Source organism: Ostrea edulis, chromosome 6 (genome assembly GCF_947568905.1).
Source record: "Ostrea edulis chromosome 6, xbOstEdul1.1, whole genome shotgun sequence".
NCBI classification, from domain to species: Eukaryota; Metazoa; Mollusca; class Bivalvia; order Ostreida; family Ostreidae; genus Ostrea; species Ostrea edulis.
This window is the reverse complement of record NC_079169.1, coordinates 29,168,860-29,187,332: the sequence shown is the minus strand read 5'-3', so window position 1 is coordinate 29,187,332 and position 18,473 is coordinate 29,168,860. Positions and strand designations below refer to the sequence as shown.

The 18,473-nt window shown below is 34.5% G+C and overlaps 1 protein-coding gene and 1 long non-coding RNA gene across 6 annotated transcripts; both read right to left on the bottom strand.

Moving 5' to 3' along the window:
* Positions 1-122: 122 nt before the first annotated feature.
* Positions 123-17,665, bottom strand: LOC125647519 (flavin-containing monooxygenase 5-like). Of its 5 annotated transcripts, none has more exons than XM_048874220.2 (10): positions 17,319-17,664; positions 16,971-17,243; positions 16,250-16,379; positions 10,939-11,153; positions 10,589-10,745; positions 10,023-10,165; positions 6,846-6,940; positions 6,230-6,692; positions 4,058-4,223; positions 123-1,462 (listed from the first exon to the last, which is right to left on the bottom strand). In XM_048874220.2, the coding sequence occupies exons 3-10, from the start codon at positions 16,359-16,361 to the stop codon at positions 1,200-1,202; spliced, it is 1,614 nt and encodes a 537-aa protein (XP_048730177.2). In that variant the 5' UTR covers positions 16,362-16,379; positions 16,971-17,243; positions 17,319-17,664; the 3' UTR covers positions 123-1,199. The 5 variants fall into 5 exon arrangements, with proteins under 5 accessions (XP_048730177.2, XP_048730178.2, XP_055998311.1 ...); XM_048874221.2 differs by having other exon boundaries at positions 17,350-17,664; XM_056142336.1 differs by having other exon boundaries at positions 16,971-17,664.
* Positions 13,722-15,585, bottom strand: LOC130047404 (uncharacterized). Its single transcript, XR_008796301.1, has 2 exons — positions 15,326-15,585; positions 13,722-14,174 (listed from the first exon to the last, which is right to left on the bottom strand). It is a non-coding gene; the product is annotated as an uncharacterized LOC130047404 (long non-coding RNA).
* Positions 17,666-18,473: the final 808 nt, after the last annotated feature.

Here is an 18,473-nt window from a genome sequence, read left to right as displayed (position 1 = left end):
ACGTATGACATTTTGAACTCTACTGGCCAGTATTCTTAATGCTATTCGAGCTTTTGAAATAATATCTTTAAAACCATAGCATCTACTGATGTATGAATATATAAAATCTCGCAACTCTCAAATCGATAGAAAATTTAATGATTAGATAAGTCTACTACGAACGTTTCTAGAATATTTCCATATTGATGAGGAAATTCGGATTATTGTGGAATAAAGAACAATATCTGGATGAATGTTGTTGCTTTATATTATTAGTAATTACTATATATTGATATGATAGTGAATAATTATCTAAAATATTCATTTGTTTTGAACAAGATAACAGGTGAATTTCAATTGTCTCCATATGAGTAAAAAATTCTCGAGCGAGACGTTAAGCAAGATACAATCAATCAATCCAATAAAACAATTGTCCGTCAATACATATTCACAGAGGAAATTCGGATTAATCTCGAAATTCCTTTTTAAAAATTCTTAATTTTCGGTCAACATTAAGAGATTCTACGGTAAAATATATCTGAGAAAATAACGGAGATGAAACATTTATGCAAGGTGAAGATAAATAACAGTGATCAATCTCATAACTCCTATAAGCAATACAAAATAGATAGTTGGGCAAACACGGACCCCTGGACACACCAGAGGTGGGATGTTATACTAAAATATGAAACATGTATCATGTAAAATTTAACCACAATCTTCTCTGATTTGAATTATTACCCCCCCCCCCCCAGAATACTATAACTTTGTGCAATAATTTATGAGATTTCCCGAAGTAAGAAATTCTTAGATTCTTCGATATATGTAGTTTTGAATATAATGACAAATATTCTGTTGCAATTTTGTCCCGGTTTGGCATTTTGAGGCTATTTTGACTGAACTAATTGTATTTCGTCGATGATATAAAATCGAAAAAAAAACGCTACGCTGCAAAATACAATTCCTTACTTGCAAATATAGCCACGTTGTGAAATATACGTAAAGTTTAAAAACTTTTGAAAGAAAACACCTTTGTAATTTTGTAACTGTTGGTAGATTACGATATAAATACTATTTGTTGAGAAATTCTTAATTCGGTTTCTACCATACAATCATGTGATTAACGTATAAGACATAGTTTAACATCGTAAGAGATTTACGCTGATGTGTTTTTGATTAGATAATATCCATTACAAGGCAAATATACCTTTACTTACAATTCATTCCCTAAAATAACTAATGATCAATGCTACCATCAGGATCAGAAGAAAGCACATTTTCCACAATCTACTATTTTGATTTGTTTCTGTATCAAATCCAAGTGGTCTGGTGGCTAGAGGGTAATCATTTCGCTCCCATTGAGTGAATATGGCTTCCCTGGCCCCTGCCCATTTCCCAGGGCCCATAATTCTGTACTGGTAAGGAGTAGCTGGACCAAAGAAGATGGCTGCAGCAAGTCTGGGGTCAGTCAACATCAACTTCCCTATTATGTAATGATAAATATGTAAATTTACAGTACGTGTCGTCGGAGAGTGTCTATGACTATAGTAATTTTATGGTTGGTTATTTTTTAGAGTTTCCATTTTTTAAATTTTGAAAACGATTATAGGTTTCAATTTAAACACCCGAAAGCCGACTGTCAAAGTTTATTCTTATATTTATTTGGGGTGTTACACTTAGCTATATTTTCAAATTATTTGAATCCGTTATTCCTGTATTCAATTATATCGTTTTTCAGCGTCGCTATTTAAATCGGGATAAAACACCGACGAATTCTCATTAGCATTTCATGTTGAGACATTTAAGCCTGTTCTCTTAAAGTCATTAAGAGACAAAAAAGGTTCCAAATCTGTGTTCTTCACACCCGCTTGCAATATCAATCATTGTTATGTCTACTTTTCTTTGTGAAGTATCCCTAGCAACAATCTATAGTAGTTTATTTATAATTTACTGTTTCTTAAATAGTTAACTATTACAGTAGTGTTTACTTAGATGAATCAAAACATCCAAGTTTTAATCGTGATAAACTTAAGAAATAAAGATCGCATTCTTATTAATATTGCAGAATAACCTCCGAAGTCAAGAAATGTTGCTTTGAAATACCTGGGTCGAGGACTCTGCTGGTGGACTGTTAGTCCCCGAGGGTCTCTACAGTCCAGTAGCTAAGTACTTCGTTATTAGCTTGAAAATGCGGATGTATATTTAATTGCTGTTATAAAATTTAGAAATTCATTTCAAAATTAAGGATTATCTCCCTCATGCATAGCTCTTATCCTTGGACGAATTTGGCTCCACTTTTTTGGCACGCTGTTTTTGGCTATATTAAGCTCTAAAACTTCATAGTTATTTCGGATTTCAAACATTTCGGTTGAGCATCACTGAAGAGACATTATTTGTCGAAATGTGCATCTGGTGCATCAAAATTGGTACCGTATAAGTTTTACATATAAACTTCGAGGTGTTAGTCGAGGCTTTTATATTTCAAACAAAATTTCGAGACCGAGGAGGTTATCCTGCAAAGTACATGAAAACAAAAACTTTATTTCTATTTTACTACGGCCCAGAAATATGCTACCAATCCTTTGCCTATACAGCTACGGATTCAGTCACCGTGACGTCATGACATTTTTCGAATCAGACTGGGCCTACTTGTTTTTGCTGACTTAAAAGGTGAGATGGCAGGGTATATTTTGTAAAAAAAATATTCAAGTATATTAGTTTGATGTTTTTGAATACTCAGTCCAAGAAAACTGTGGGTGCATGGACATGTATGTTTACATGTGTAACGATCTCGGAATGCGCACGATTGATTTATACTGAATGGCAAATGTTCTTCAGTCATTTATAACATATTTTGATTAATTTTTATGATATTCAAATTGAATACTAAATTATCGACTTTAATGTTGTATTAACAAAACACTAATTACAAGCGAGATGTGCATCAGATTTCTCATAATTAGTTATTATGTATGAAGGTATATCGCAGAATAATGACCGCGCAATTCCTTTGATATTTGCAATAACAGTGGTAGAATAAGGTATTATTGAATCTTTTAATAGAGTATATAAAAGTTGTTTGTTTTATGGATGTATTTACTAAGGTAATTTATCAAACATATCCTCAAATCTATATAGCAGTTCAAAGATATTGTAACAAAAATAAGTCGAACTAGTAAAATTACTATAATAAATAAATATAACAAATTTAATCCTTAGTAACTTTATCATTAAAGTTCCTGTTACCATAATGGTAAATCAAAGTACATTCTACTCCACTTGTATTGAAATCGCTTATATGAAATACATACTTAGATATTTTATTGAAAGTAGACATTAACGGCAAACTGACAACTCAACTGTATGACAAACGGGATGATTTCAGCTTCTCCATCGTCAACTTCCCATATTTGTGTAGCAATAGTCCATTATCACCTGCATATGGTGTTTATATATCTCAACTGATTCGATATGCAAGAGCTTGTTCTGCGTATAGTCAGTTTTTAAATCGAGGTAAGCTACTGACAAACAAGTTGATGGTACAGGGATTTCAACAGTCTCGATTGAAGTCAGCATTTCGCAAATTCTATGGTCGTTATAACGATCTAGTTCGTCAATACAACCTCGCATTGGGTCAAATGCTGTCTGACGTGTTTCATACCGATTGTTAAGCCGATCTTGGCACACTGATTTTGACTGCGGATAACTCCGTTTATCTGATCAGGATATAGGGCTCACGGCGGGTGTGACCGGTCAAGAGGGGATGCTTACTCCTCCTAGACACCTGATCCCACCTCTGGTGTGTCCAGGGGTCCGTGTTTGCCCAACTCTCTACTTTGTATTGCTTATAGGAGTTATGAGATTGATCACTGTTCGTTATCTTCACTTTGCATACTTTATATTGGAGTAAAAATAAACCCCCAGTGACATTATTTGTATAGTTCAACAGCAGTTATATTGAACTTGGATATAATGCTTAATTCAAGTCGGTCCCTCGAATTTCAATACATCCAAAGTGGAATGTAATGCCGTTTAATTGTTGTAAAATATATTGACTGCCACATTCTTAAAAGATTACCTAAGTGGGGATAGTTTCCATTCAGCTTTGATAATTCGTCCATGAAGTCTATGAAATCAACTTGAATGGTATGCCTAGGGCTTTCAACAAATCGTTTGCGCAAGGCGTTCAGTTTCTTCCCAACGTCTTTCCACATCTCTTCTTTACCAGGAAGAACAACATCTCCCTAAACGAAGTGAAAATTACTGGAATTGGATTTTATGAATAAAGAAATAGTAATGAAAATAGAAACGACTATTGGTTTAGTTTAATTTCAATGATGTTGGTTGCATATTGTTTAATGTCCCATCCGCGAATTTTTCACTCATATGGAAACGTCAACATTACCTGTGAAGAACTGCAAAATTTAGGCCTATGCTCGGCGCTTACGGCCTTTGAACAGGGAAGGGTCTTTATTGTGTCACACCTGTTGTGACGCAGGACCTCGGTTTTTGCGGTCTCATCCGAAAGACCGCCCCATTTAGTTGCGTCTTACTACAAACAAGGGGTACTGAGGACCTATTTTAACCCAGATCCTCGTGGGGTAATTTCAATGAATCATCACACACTATTACCTTTCATATCATTATGATAAAAATTAAAATGCTACAGACTAACTGTGAAATAAAATGACCATTCCTGCTCAAGTGAAACCTCATTACAGCGATTGATTAAACAAGAGACCCACAGGTCACATCGCTCAGCTGAGTCACCATGGTCCATATCTAAAGATTTTTCCTATATACATGTATTTGTATGCAATACTTTGATCCCTATTGTGGCCCCAACCTACTCCCGGGGGCCATGATTTTTACAAACTTGTATCTCCACTTTGTCAGGAAGTTTTCAGGTAAATGTAAACTTTTCTGACCCAGTGGTTCTTCAGAAGAAAATGTTTAAAGGTTTTCTCTATATTATTGTATGTAAAATTTGAATCTCTATTGTTGCCCAATCCTACGCCTGGGGGGAGGGGGGTGGCGATTTTAACAAACTTGAATCTGCACTATGGCAGGAAGCTTTCATGTAAATTTGTACTTTTCTGGTCCAGAGGTTCTTGATAAGAAGATTTTTTAAAGATTTCCCCTGTATATTTGTAGGTAAAAGTGCTATTCCCTATTGTGACCCCGGACATCCAACCCCCGGGACAATGATTTTAACATACTTCAATCTGCACTGGTTCTTTAGAAAAAAAACAAATGACCCAACCTATTTTTAAGATTATACCTCCTTTGAAAGGGGCATGACCCTTCATTTGAACAAACGTGAAAGCCCTTCACTTATGAATGCATTTTGCCAAGTTTGGTTGTAATTGGCCCAGTGGTTCTGGAGACGAAGACGAAAACGTAAAAAGTTTACAGACGGACAACAGACTATCAGAAAAGCTCAATTTCAGCTCAAGTGAGCTAATAACTGGTATTTCAGTATCAAATGATGGGAGGTAAAGGACAATGTGTAATTAACATTGTTATGTTTTCTTCGAAGAGGGGCATATTTCTGTGCACCTGTCAGTCGGTTGGTTGTATGACCCCCAATATGAAAATAAGAACATACCTATCTCCTGGGAGGAGTAAGCATCCCCTGTCGACCGGTCACACCCACCTTAAGCCCAATATATTGATCAGGTAAACGGAGTTATCCGTAGTAAAAATCAGTGTGCCTAGAAGTACTAGTTTATTACATACTCCCAGCTCACACATAGGTCCCAAAGCTAATGAAATATCTGAATATCGTCATGTTGGCCAACAATTGACCAATATAAAGAGTATATGAATACTGCGTCAGAAACTATAGAACAAACTTGTCTAGTACCTCTCAAACTTTCATAATATGTTGACCAGTATTACCTGCAACTCTGGTACATAGATAAACATTTGTTCCATATTTTTCAAAGCTAAATGTAGTATTTTTTTTTATAATGCCATTTCTTCTGAAACCCAATATTTGCTCAAATGTGACACATCCTGTGACTTTTGCCACTTGTATTTCTGATTGAGATTATATATTTCTATCAGGACATCATCTTAAAACAACCTTTACCGGATTTCACTGTTTTACTTGTGTGAAGGGCCCTTATTCTACCTTGCTCACTCTTTCTGTCTCAATACGGACGTGTATTATCTGTCTCGCAAGAGAAAAATACTTACAAATTATGTTAACCTTGCTTACATTTTCTATTAGATACAACATTTTTACCTTGACAACTCTTGCGAAAAGCCTGGCCTGTTGTTCTGAAACGGTAAATATCGATCCAAGAACCTGGATGAACCCAATGCATGCTAGTGTGTTCTTTTCCAAATCAGGAGGAAACATGTTTTTGTACAGTTCAATTCTGTTGTTTACCACCTCTATAACAGATTTATCCAGGAAAGGGAAACCAAATTTGTAACCCGTGGCTAAAATTACCACATCTATGCCATCTTCGAAAGTGCCGTCTTCGAATTCAACGCCAGTTTTTGTGAATTTCCTAACATTGGGTTTGACTTTGACGGATCCTGATATGATTCTGTTCGGAAGCTCATCGTTTGCAGTCGGGTGTTGTGCCAATGGAGAGTGCTTTGGTTGCAGAGAATATTTGGCGTGGTCAAACCTTTCATTCAATTTCTTTGCTATAATCTCGTTCTCATCTCGAAATATGCTCATCATAGATGTTAAAAATCTGCATGTAATTAAAATAATCAATCAGGTTTTCTTATGTTTTTGTGATTAAATAATGTCCTAAGAAGAATTTCATACAAAAACTTGTACACTTATTTATAATCTTGAACCTAGACCGATAGAAAATAAAATTCGGAATCTAAGACCTATTTACCTCAATGATCTTCTGAGTATCAGCATGTCAATGGGACAGCCAAAGTCTCCAATTCGATTAAACACCCACGCACCTCTTCGAGTGCTTAAAAATACCTGTTTTTAAAATGTTCATCAGTAGATATATACTTATCTCCATATTGTTAAGTCATGGTAAAGAAAAGTCATTTGAAGTAAGGAATTCCGACAGATGGTTAATTTTAGTGACCAATGTGTTATTATTATTATCATCATAATCATTTTCGAAGAGTACAGACATACTCTCAATCACATACGCACGTTTGAAAATATTTACTGCCTTCTAACGATCCCTTTGGGCACAGAATAATAAAAGAGGGTAACGAACTCATGTATTGCTGTGACAAACCACCTTAACATTTGATCTTCTTAAAATATAATAATTACATTGACGTATTATCTTGCCATATGTATCAGATATACTAATTTATAGGGGATGGGTCAGTGCTCAGCAATTCTCTTGCAGGCAGTATGGTACACGATTCGTTTAATATGTTTGAGGAAGTCAAAGTGCATTATACTGGATCAGGACCCTAGGCACTGCATTCTCATATGGATGCAATGATAATGTATATGATGTGGGGAATTTGACTAGTCCACAAGGAAATAATGTGAATGTGGTGGGACTGTTTCATGGACATCGTTCATATAAAATACCAAGTATAAATGATGTCACGTTTGATTCACTTTTACCTTACGTCAACAGACAATTAGGTCCACATCATATTCGTACAAAACTTTATTCTGTTCAATTGAGAGTTTTACATACGTTATTTGAAGAAGCAACAACTAGTCTATACTTGGATTTTTCAACACTTAACTATAGACTGAACTCTATGATTATGGATATTGCCAATCACAGGTTCTTTAAACCACCTTGGGTCATGGATGATATTCCTTCCAAATCATGCCGCCAGTTCCTTAAGCTCAAATTTACAAACAAAGGAATAGATGTCATCAGCATAAGCAACATTCTTCGTCATGAAAGGGTTCAGTCGTGTTTTCCAACTTATTTCAAGATCAAGTCTACACCCTGTATTTCCTACAAATATACCTCTACTATTACATCCAAACTATTTAATCATAAACAAACTTAGCAATGCCTAGATATAGACCATCTTATACGTAATCCACCAACGTGTTCTTGTTCTTCATCTTCTTTCAACTATAGTCCAGCTGGACATGCCATTACTGGTGATATTGATATAGTTGAAAATGAGAACCTCAAATCACTTATTCTAAAAGGTCCTAAATATAGAGAACCTTGGTCTTTCAATTGGCGACAGAACATTCTCTTTATTATGAATTATGTTGAAGATTATGCCAGACGATGGGGGTAAATATGAAAAAAAAGAACTTGATACATTGTCAAAATGGGTTAAAAGCATAAGAGGAATATCAAAATCCCGCATAAGACATATTAAAACAAAAGTACGTACCATTTACCCTTCTGTGTTTAGTAAACCAGAAGTGATAAAAGAATTAGATAGGTTACATAAGGGATATGTTTTGGTTCCAGCTGGCAAAGCTTGTAACCACATTGTCTTTGTTTGTAAGGCTCATTATCACAACTGTATTTAAAACAAACTTACGGTATTACTTCCACTTTTGGTAATCGTACTTATACTCCAACTGCCCTTTCAAAAGATGAAATTCTTCAAAACCATGCTTCAGTTTCAGACACATTTAATATTCCAGTCAATGGGTCGAATGAATATGAGTTACCGTACCTATACTGGATTCCTAAATACATCAAAACCCTTACAAAGAAAGATATATTGCTGGATCCAGTAAGTGTTCTACCAAGGCCCTATCTTTGCTCCTCACGAAAATATTAGCAGCTGTGAAGGACAAACTTCAAACTTACTGTACGACTACGAATGCCAGAAGTGGTGCTAATCAAATGTGGATTCTAAAACATTCTAAAGAACTTTTAGTAAACTTGAAATCCCAAAGCCTTTCCCAAACATATAACATCAAAACCTTTGACTTTTCAACACTTTACACGACCATTCCTCACAATAAATTAAAGACTAGACTTTTTTTACATCATAGACAGTTGCTTCTTCAACAAAAATGGAAAACAGAAATATTCATATCTAGCGATCAATCATCAAAAAAATTATTTTGTTAAACACCACTCTAACTCCACCCACAAGTACTCTGACGTTGAAATAAAAAAATATGCTAGAGTTCCTCATTGACAATATCTTCGTGGTCTTTGGTGATCAGGTATTCCAACAGTCTGTTGGAATTCCCATGGGCACGAATTGTGCTCCTTTGTTAGTCGACCTGTTTTTATATTCATATGAAGTAGACTTTATTCAGAAACTTCTAAGTGAGAAGAAAAAATCTCTTGCTATGGCCTTCATTTTGACATTTAGATATATCGACGACGTTGTGTCTATTAACAATAATACCTTTCATTCATATGTCAATTCGATATATCCCTGTGAGATCGAAATAAAAGACATCACAGAGGCGTCTTTTTTTTTTCCTTTTCTCTAGTCATCATTGACCACTATTTTTGCATACAATTTTTCATCATTTTCTGAATCAATAACATCTTCACATAATTATGCATAATCTTTTGTGTTAATGACCTGCCGAATAAACAAAAATCGACTCCTTGACAAGAGAAGAAAGGGACACAAATCTTAAACTTTGAAATGCTTTTGGATGATCTCAACGGGAACATTTAGTACATGTAATATGTTGAGTTTCTCTAAGAAATTATATAAGGTCATGTATAGATGCAATCTATGAATTTGGGGAAATGATAAACTGTCTCCACATAATATTTAAAGTTTAGGTGATGATTGACGATGAAAGATCAGGTGATTGGAGATGAATAGTCAGTTTATTGAAGATGAAAGATCAGGTGACTGGAGATGAATAGTCAGTTTATTGAAGATGAAAGATCAGGTGACTGGAGATGAATAGTCAGTTTATTGAAGATGAAAGATCAGGTGACTGGAGATGAACGATCTAATGACTGATCGAGGTAATGGTGCCCCAGTTTAAAACTTTTGTTAGTTATGGTGCTTCAATTCAAAAGGGCATTTTGGGTCACACCGTAACGTGTTTCACAATTATCAGTAATTCTACTGCACAAGAAAACCCATAATACAATGTGTGTAAAACTAATGTGATTTGGTACCTGGCTTGCTATGCGACTCAATTCCACGGACACGTCTCCGCCCGAGTTTCCAATTCCTATGACTACTACTCGTTTGTCCTCATACCTCGCAGGATGACGGAAGTCATGAGTGTGTACAACCGTGCCTTGGAATTCCTTTAAACCTGTAACCGAAAATGCATGCATATATCGTAAAGTCTGTTTCAGTTTTCTCTACATGATTATGTCCACTGGTAGAAGGAATCGACTATTTACATGTTCGTAAACCAATAGGGACCTAGTAACTGATATTTGCAAAATCGAATTGCATGTACACTTTAAGAGAGATTAATTGATTGTTTGTTTTAGGTCCCATCGAGAATTGTTCACTCACATAGAGACGTCACCATCTGTTGGTGAAATACCACAAATGTATGCTTAGGCTCTCATAAGTTTCTGTGACAAAAATGTGATTTGATGTTTTTTCGACATTTTTTTTTTTTAAATTTCAAATCGGAATAATCGTTTTTAATTTACGTCCATCTGACAAATTTCAACTTTGCTATACATGTAGCAAGGAATTATATGGCCTTGGTATGTTAAATTACCTGGAAAATCTGGAATATTTTTGTCAGCATGGTGTCCGGTGCACAACATGACTGCATCAAACACGAGCTCTTTCGTGTCGCCTGTAGTTAAATCTTTCGTTGTGATGTTCCACTGCCCCGATGTCTTGAAGTCCGACCTCCTTTTAACTGATATGACCTATAATTATGTAACGTGCTTTCATCAACCACAAAGAGATATGTGCATATTTACAAGATGTTGAAGGTTTCAATTATATATATTATATAACAGGGTGTGTTCAAATTTGAAAACCATAACCGAAGTTAAATAAACTCAGAAATTTGTCCACCTTAAATTCTGGAAAGGATCACATAGCTACATTAGTATATACCTGTGTTCTGAATCTTATGTACTTCTTCAGATTGAAGTTATCTGCATACATGTTAAAGTACTTGAGAATGTCTTTATTGTGCATGAAGATTGGGAATTCCTTGGGAATTGGATAATCGCTGTAGCAGGTCATCTCCTTACTGCAGTTAATAGATGTGGACTTCATGACGCAAGATTGTCCCTCGATTGGTTCGTCCGTAAAGTGCCACAGGCCACCTTAGAAATTAAATTATAATAGACTTATATTTCAAACTATTTTTGTATAATTTCTCACCATGGATTGCAAAGCTATTGTTACCATTCATATGAAATGAAATCATATACAAGTCATGTACCCTTCTCACCTCCTAGCAGCATGTACATATGTAACCAGCGCGCTAGACCAGAGAAAGTTTATCATTTTCCCCAATTCATAAATTGATTCTATACATGAACTTACATGTATATAATTAGGAAAGTCTTTCAAAAGTTGCTTTCGATGACGATGGAATTCTTGCCACGCTACATGGCCATTGAGAATGGAGATGGGATACAGTTATACTAACGCACATTTAAGAGGATCATACATACATATTTCTTCACTTAGGGCAGTTATGTTTATTAATATGTCTGAATAGGTTAAACTACATGTATTCTTTTCGAAAAATGTCAATAACAACTGTACAAAGTTTGAGGAATGTCAAGAGGTGTGAGAGGAGTTGACTTTCAAAAAGATACATGCACATTTACAGTTAGAAGTGTGAGAGGAGTTGATTACACAAAGTCAGTACCCTATTACAAGGACGCTCGCCCATCCGCCCGCCACACTTTAAGCCGGATGCACGTTGTGCAACCCGGTTAAAATGTGGTCATAGATAATATTTTAATCAAAAACTACTTTCCCTTGTTGTAAAATGGTTTACAAATCAAATGAATTTATAAAACTTTGATGAAAACTACATAAAATTAGCAGAATTTTGATCATTCTAGTAATTTCCGTCAATTATGTTAGTGATCGATACTTCTTTCTTTGGTTTGCTCAAATCTAAAATACAAAGTGTAGCGACATATCTGAAAGGATTCGACCCAGCATTGGCTGTTGATGGCCCAGCAAATGTGGAAAAAATAAACACTGATTTGTAATAAATCTGAGTGTTTATTTCTTCTTTATATGGCAGATACCGTTCAACCATGGGGGTCTTTAACATAACCATATGTTGATAATAGTACACTAAGTGCTAAAATCAACAAAAGACTACATATTTCCGGGAAAATCGCCGATTTCGTCAACTTTGATCTAAAGTTTACACATTAGCGGGTTATCGACGGCAAAATATTAAATTAGAATATAAAAATTCAATCATTTTCTAATTATTTGGGGGTGAGAAAAAAAAAATGCCGTCAGGAACCCGCTATATCGCAAATAAATTAAATAAGAATTAGTGGTTAGCGCTATAACTGTCGTCTGGTCATCGGCATCTATAGAAACAACGATGCATTTCGCAGCAACTGATTAACACGGTGCAATCCGCAATCCACTTTCAAGGTCAGTTCATTGGTAGATTATACTAAATAATGAGACTATTTAAAATGTCTTACATTTACACTGTCAGGTGAAGGAGATGTTTAGTTCCTTTAAGGGTTAAGTTGACAGACTAGATCTACATATTTTTTTTCCCGCAACATATATGTATTAGCCTTACACTTGTTAACTAGAGGTTATATACCGGGGCCTATCTCAATAGATATAAATTTTTTAATTAAGAATAAATACACCATTAATATTGAATTCACTACCCTAAAAGATATAAGATCTCTTATATAAAAACCCAGCGACATCACGCAGCATGTCTAACGTCATATATCCCAAGTATGTTATTGTACATTAATATCACTGTACACTGGCATTCAAATTCTATGCTACTATGAGTTATTATACACTTTCTGAAAATAAGAAAAACTTGTCAGTCGCAAAGTTAGTACACATCACAGAAAAGTCTGGTGCGAATCCAATTTTCTGACGTAATTTCTTCATATACTTCTTATGCATTCATCGTCACGAGTTAGTAAACTGTAAAATTAAATTTTATTTATCCGCATGCATGATACATTGACTGAAATCAATTTATGATGTATCAAAACTTTCATAAAATCTTGCACATTAAAAACAAATATTACAAAACAAATATGTAAAATATTTCTTATTAAATGACTATGTAATCATAGTAAAGGGTGATAAATCTATATGGAACCCCCTTACTAAAAATTGTATTTAGCAAAATAAATGAGTAAAATGATACTGCATAATTATATAGTGTGTTGTAACATGAAAAAAAAAATTATGAAATTTTGTCTTGTGCTTTTTTTTTCTTTGGTAACTGCACATAATTTCAAAGATATTTACAAAAATACAAATAATTAATGCATGCATTTCAGTACTTCTAAAGAAATATGGACAGAATATTAATCAATAATTTTCATGAGCAAATTCAAATATATGAAGCATCTGTTTCCTGAGTAGGTGGACAGATTAATAAATCTAACTGATGGAAAAGGGTAGTTATTAATCATTGAAACGAATCAAATAAAATATAAGCTTGGACAATTAATTCAATTAGCATTAATCATTAGGCCTTTAGTGATTCTAGAGCAAAGTCCTGGTGGGAGTCCAGTAGGCAAAGCCCTCCATTTGAGGGTTTTTAATGTTACTTTTATGGGTCATACTAGCTATAAAAGGGGGAAGGGTGTTGGCAACAACAACACCCCCCCCCCTCCCTTTCGTAAAGTAATGGAGAAAAAATATGTAAAATTAAACAGATTTTATTTGACATTCCAGATGCCTGGTAATTACAACTGGTGTACGGCAGAAAGACAGATATAGCATCGCAAGATAATACAGAGTCATTATCTCCAAAGTCTCTGTGAGAACACCAGATGACAATGACTTCCTATGCAACAGATGCAGCTGTATGTGCGCATGTCACATAAAATGTTAAGATCACATCATGGCAAACACGACAGATTGTCAAATTGAATCTGCACCATCAACATCTACAGCTGTAACACCTCAATTAAGTCCACCATCAGTAAGTCTTCCTTTTCCTTGCACATCAAGAGGACATGCTGCATGTTGCATCTGCAAAAGGCCAGGACCAAAGCTAGTTGTGATTCCAGTGGGATTCATGTTTCATGAAGTAAAAATGTCTTTCAGTCTGACCATCACCGACAGTTGAACTTACCCCAAATGTAACACAGTATCTGGAATATAGAATCTATTTGATAGACTAATCATAATACACAAGACAATAGTCCTAGCTTTAGCAATAAAGGTTCCTGTGTACTTGACACATATACATTTTTATTAACGTGAAAAAAAAAACGACAATGAAAGAAAAGAAATATCTAATTTTGTAGAAAATATCCGGAATTTTCTACCTTTTTAAGTTTCAAATTTTATTTGATTCAAGTTTCATATAAACAAATAACAGATACAATAACATGTCAAAATTTCAATGATATATACTTTGAACATTAGATAGAATAGACGAAATTTTCAAAAAGTTTATAATCAACAAGTAAATCGAGATTTTTCAAAATATAAGCACAAGTCATTACTGAAAATTGGACATGGTGAAAAATATTCTACTTTAGAAAATGAACAAAAGTTATTTTGGATACTCAACACAGAAGAGAAAGAAATTCTTGATCTTACGAGCAGATTTATTAATAATAACATGGTAGATCTATAGTAATATATATATATATATATATATATATGACATTTGTAAAAGAATTATGTGTTTTTTTGAGTATATCTTGTCAGTTATTGTTACTGATCAATATGCATATTCTATTGTTTGACATCGCTTCTCTTCATTGTTGTAATCATCTCATGTTTGTCTATTTTGGATTCTGAATTAATAATAATGTATCCTATTCTATTCTATTCATTCTAGTTCATCCATGGCAGCCATGCTATGGAACATGCAATGTACATGTATAATATGTACATTAAACCACAGTGGACAACTGGACATGTCTGCCGGATTGTGGAAAACAATATAATAAGTGTGTAATCTGAACGATGTATCAATTACCAATCTTTATCAGATCGACTTCAAAGGTGATCAGTGATTTTAAAGAGGATTCATATTTTTATTTACCCCCCCCCCCCGCACACACTCAATCCGGAAGACAAGTCTCTGTACATTAACTTGTTGCAAATAAGTAGGGGATGCTATATAGGAGTAACGATTACAAATGGTATCCAATTTATGACGCATGTCAAACTAAAAAAAAAAACTTCGAAGTATATAGGGCACGATATGATAGTGAAAATATCCTCGCAAACTTTCGTAGAAGTACTAGAACTTTGCAATTGCATTGATAGAGCATATAAATTCACTTACACCATTAGTTGCTTCTGCATACTGGTTGTTCCACCGAAGTCTCGATTACTTCTTCACCGCACAATTGATAATCTACCATTTATTTGCAATGTAATGAATGATACGCGATCAGGTACCGTATCACCTGCGTTCACTTGTTACCTGTGAAAACCTGTGGGCTAACAGGAAGCGCTTCATGACGCGGTATCCTTTTAATTCGCTACCCTACTTTTCGGATAATTTTAAAGCGTAATTCGAAACGGTAGCATATATGCATTTATTTAAAAATGTTATTAGAGAGAATCTTCAATTATTTTAAACATAATGTGATGTTTAATTAATTTATATTTGTGAGATGCTGTATACATGTATATTACATATATACTGATGAGCACTTGCATAACTTTGACGTTACATTGAAGAAAGTGACAATAAAATACCCTAATTTTGAAGACATGGTATTTGATTAGTATGAAATATATAACGAAAAGATAAACGATTACAAATAGCACAAATCCTGGGTAATATTTCATATCAAAATCAATCATTTTAAAGACTAGGCCATATCTGGTGGTTTTGTGGGTCCTTTTAATTCAATATCTTTTTAAAATACATTTGTTTAATAATTTTGTTTTCCAGACATGTTTATTGAAGATTTCAGTCGTACTTATTTTTTTTAAAAATCCAAATAACTCAACCTTGGTGCTAGGGCGAATTATTCTCAAGAAATAGACAAAACATGTGTTTTTTTTCTTGATGTTTGTAAAAAGCATCACCTGGAGAAAGTGTAGAAGTAGTTGGCACAACTCACGGTAGAGATGACCCTTAATACATCACACACTAAAATGAATGTCAATGTGTTGAAAAGTCATTTCAACAACTGACAATGTTTCTTGTAATACATTTAAAACATGTTACCCGACTATTCCACAGAATTTTTCTCACCTATGTGGTCTGTTCTTTCGAAACACAAGGGCTGTAAACCCTCGTCTACACAGCATTTCACGGCAGGCAGTCCGCTTGCACCAGCTCCTACCACAGCGACCGTTTTAGTCATGCTTTCTTTGGTCAAATACTGAAATAAAGAAATTGCATGGTGGTGACCACCATAAATCCAAGATCATCATATATGTTACGGGTGAGTCGTCAATAATTGTCTTACCGTTCTTTTCCTCGACATATTTACTAGAACTTATAACACGTGGAATAAGGTCTCACTCAACTGACGTCAGATCCGGTATTCTGTTATTTTTATCGAGCGAGCACAGGTGTGTATTTATCTATTTTTAGCGGTATCTTCGCACTGCGACCGTGTTATGTAGAGAGTTGCATATTATTTTACTCGGGTTTACTTAGGCTTTTAATTTGATTAAAGACAATTTTTCTCCCAAGTTTGTCTTTAAGGAAAGGAATGAAATGTTTATAATAATAAGAATTGTATATTGGCACCATAGTCAAAATATTGCTATGGATATACATGGGTCTGTACCTTTACATTGCATGTCGGGTAGTAATTACACATCACTTCAATGTGTAGCAACCGTACTTTTACGGATAATATTCCGTTAAATCATATTTTTCTTACATATCGCTTTGACTGAAAACGAAAGTAAAAACAAAGTCTGGATGCGATTGTTGTTCCCAACCTTTGCGCAATAGTGCTTACCCGTGTTTCTCAGATGTTTTACTGTCGTTTGTTACTACTGTTCTTGACAGCAGTTTATTTTGCAGCCGTGTGAGCTTTTGTTTCCCTCCGTATTTCAATACTTCCGTTTGACGTTTTGCACACGCTGCTTCGTTTGTTAGAACCTCGCTGATTGGCTGTCGTTGTCAATATAAACGGCAAGGTGCTGTGAAGGAGCAGGCTACACATTTGCCAAGTTACTTCTCACTTGAATATTTTGATTTTGGCCCAGAAAGTGCTCTCGAGCAATCCTTCCTATTGTAGAAAATGAATACTTAGTTGAACTTTGTGTACCTACCTCAACGCCAATAGTTTTGTTAGATTATTTACTTCCGTGTTATTGTTCATCTTTGCAACAAACATCTTAGCTCCCAGATATCGGTGTCCCTTCGTTCCCATGTTAGTGCACCTTCGTCCCCATGTTAGTGCACCTTCGTTCCCAGATTGGTGCACTTTCCATAACTCAAATATATATATTTTACATTGTTTTATACTTATTAGTCCGTTTCTAGGACAAATGATTTTACAGAATATCGTATATAAATAACTCCTCTCTAAGCAGACACCACCCGGAAGTTTGTAACACATTGTGTATATCATTACTTTCACATAATAAATTTCATATATGTTTCTATACATCTATCTTTTGTTGTTTTGTCAAGCTACAGACCCCAACGCAATAAATCAAAACGATATATCAAGAAAATAAATAAATAAATGCAACGACAAAATCACCGTTAGAAATACTGGAAAAAAAATATCTCAGTTGGCAGATGATACTTCAATTATACTTGACGGTAGTAGAGAATCTCTCCTAGAAACTATAAGGACACTGCACAAGTTTTCTGAACTATCAGGTTTATGTATTAACTGCTCCAAAACGCATGCAGTCTGGATAGCTGCTAAGAGATTTAGTCAAGAAATTCTATATTAAACTCTAAATTTTTCTTGGGGTAATAGTAGATTTACTTTACTCGGTATTCACTTTGATGTAGACTTGCAAAAGATTCCAAAAATAAATTACGAACCAAAGCTGATACAGATGAAAGCAATTATCAGCCAGTGGAGCAAAATATATCTAACACCAATAGGAAGGATACCTGTACTTAACCTAATCCGTCTGATGCTTTTGGCTTTTTATTTATTATTATTATTATTTTTTTTTTTTTTTTTTTTGCTTTGCTTTTTGTAAAGAATTAGAAAAACTCTTTTACTCCTTTGTATGGAAAGGTCCTAGCCACCGCATTAAGAAAGATATTACAAAAACGTATGAAAATGGTGGTTTACGAATGATTAATATAAAAGCCTTTATTGCATCTTTAAATTGTTTTTGCATGAGACAATTAATCTTTACAGATAAAGGCTTTTGAACTCTTCATTCTTAAGCTTGATTTGACAAAATTAACTGCATGTGCAATAGATTATATACATGAGATTAAAAAAAACACTCAAAAATGTCCTTTGGATAGATGTCTTTAATGCTTG

What these genes read in the sequence shown, in the direction of transcription:
- LOC125647519 (XM_048874219.2), bottom strand. An exon ending in TGAGTCGCATAGCAAGCCAG is followed by an intron (nt 6,941 to 10,022) that starts GTACCAAATCAC and finishes TTTTAAAAACAG; the next exon opens with GTATTTTTAAGCACTCGAAG. An exon ending in TTTTCGCAAGAGTTGTCAAG is followed by an intron (nt 4,224 to 6,229) that starts GTAAAAATGTTG and finishes CACTTCGTTTAG; the next exon opens with GGAGATGTTGTTCTTCCTGG.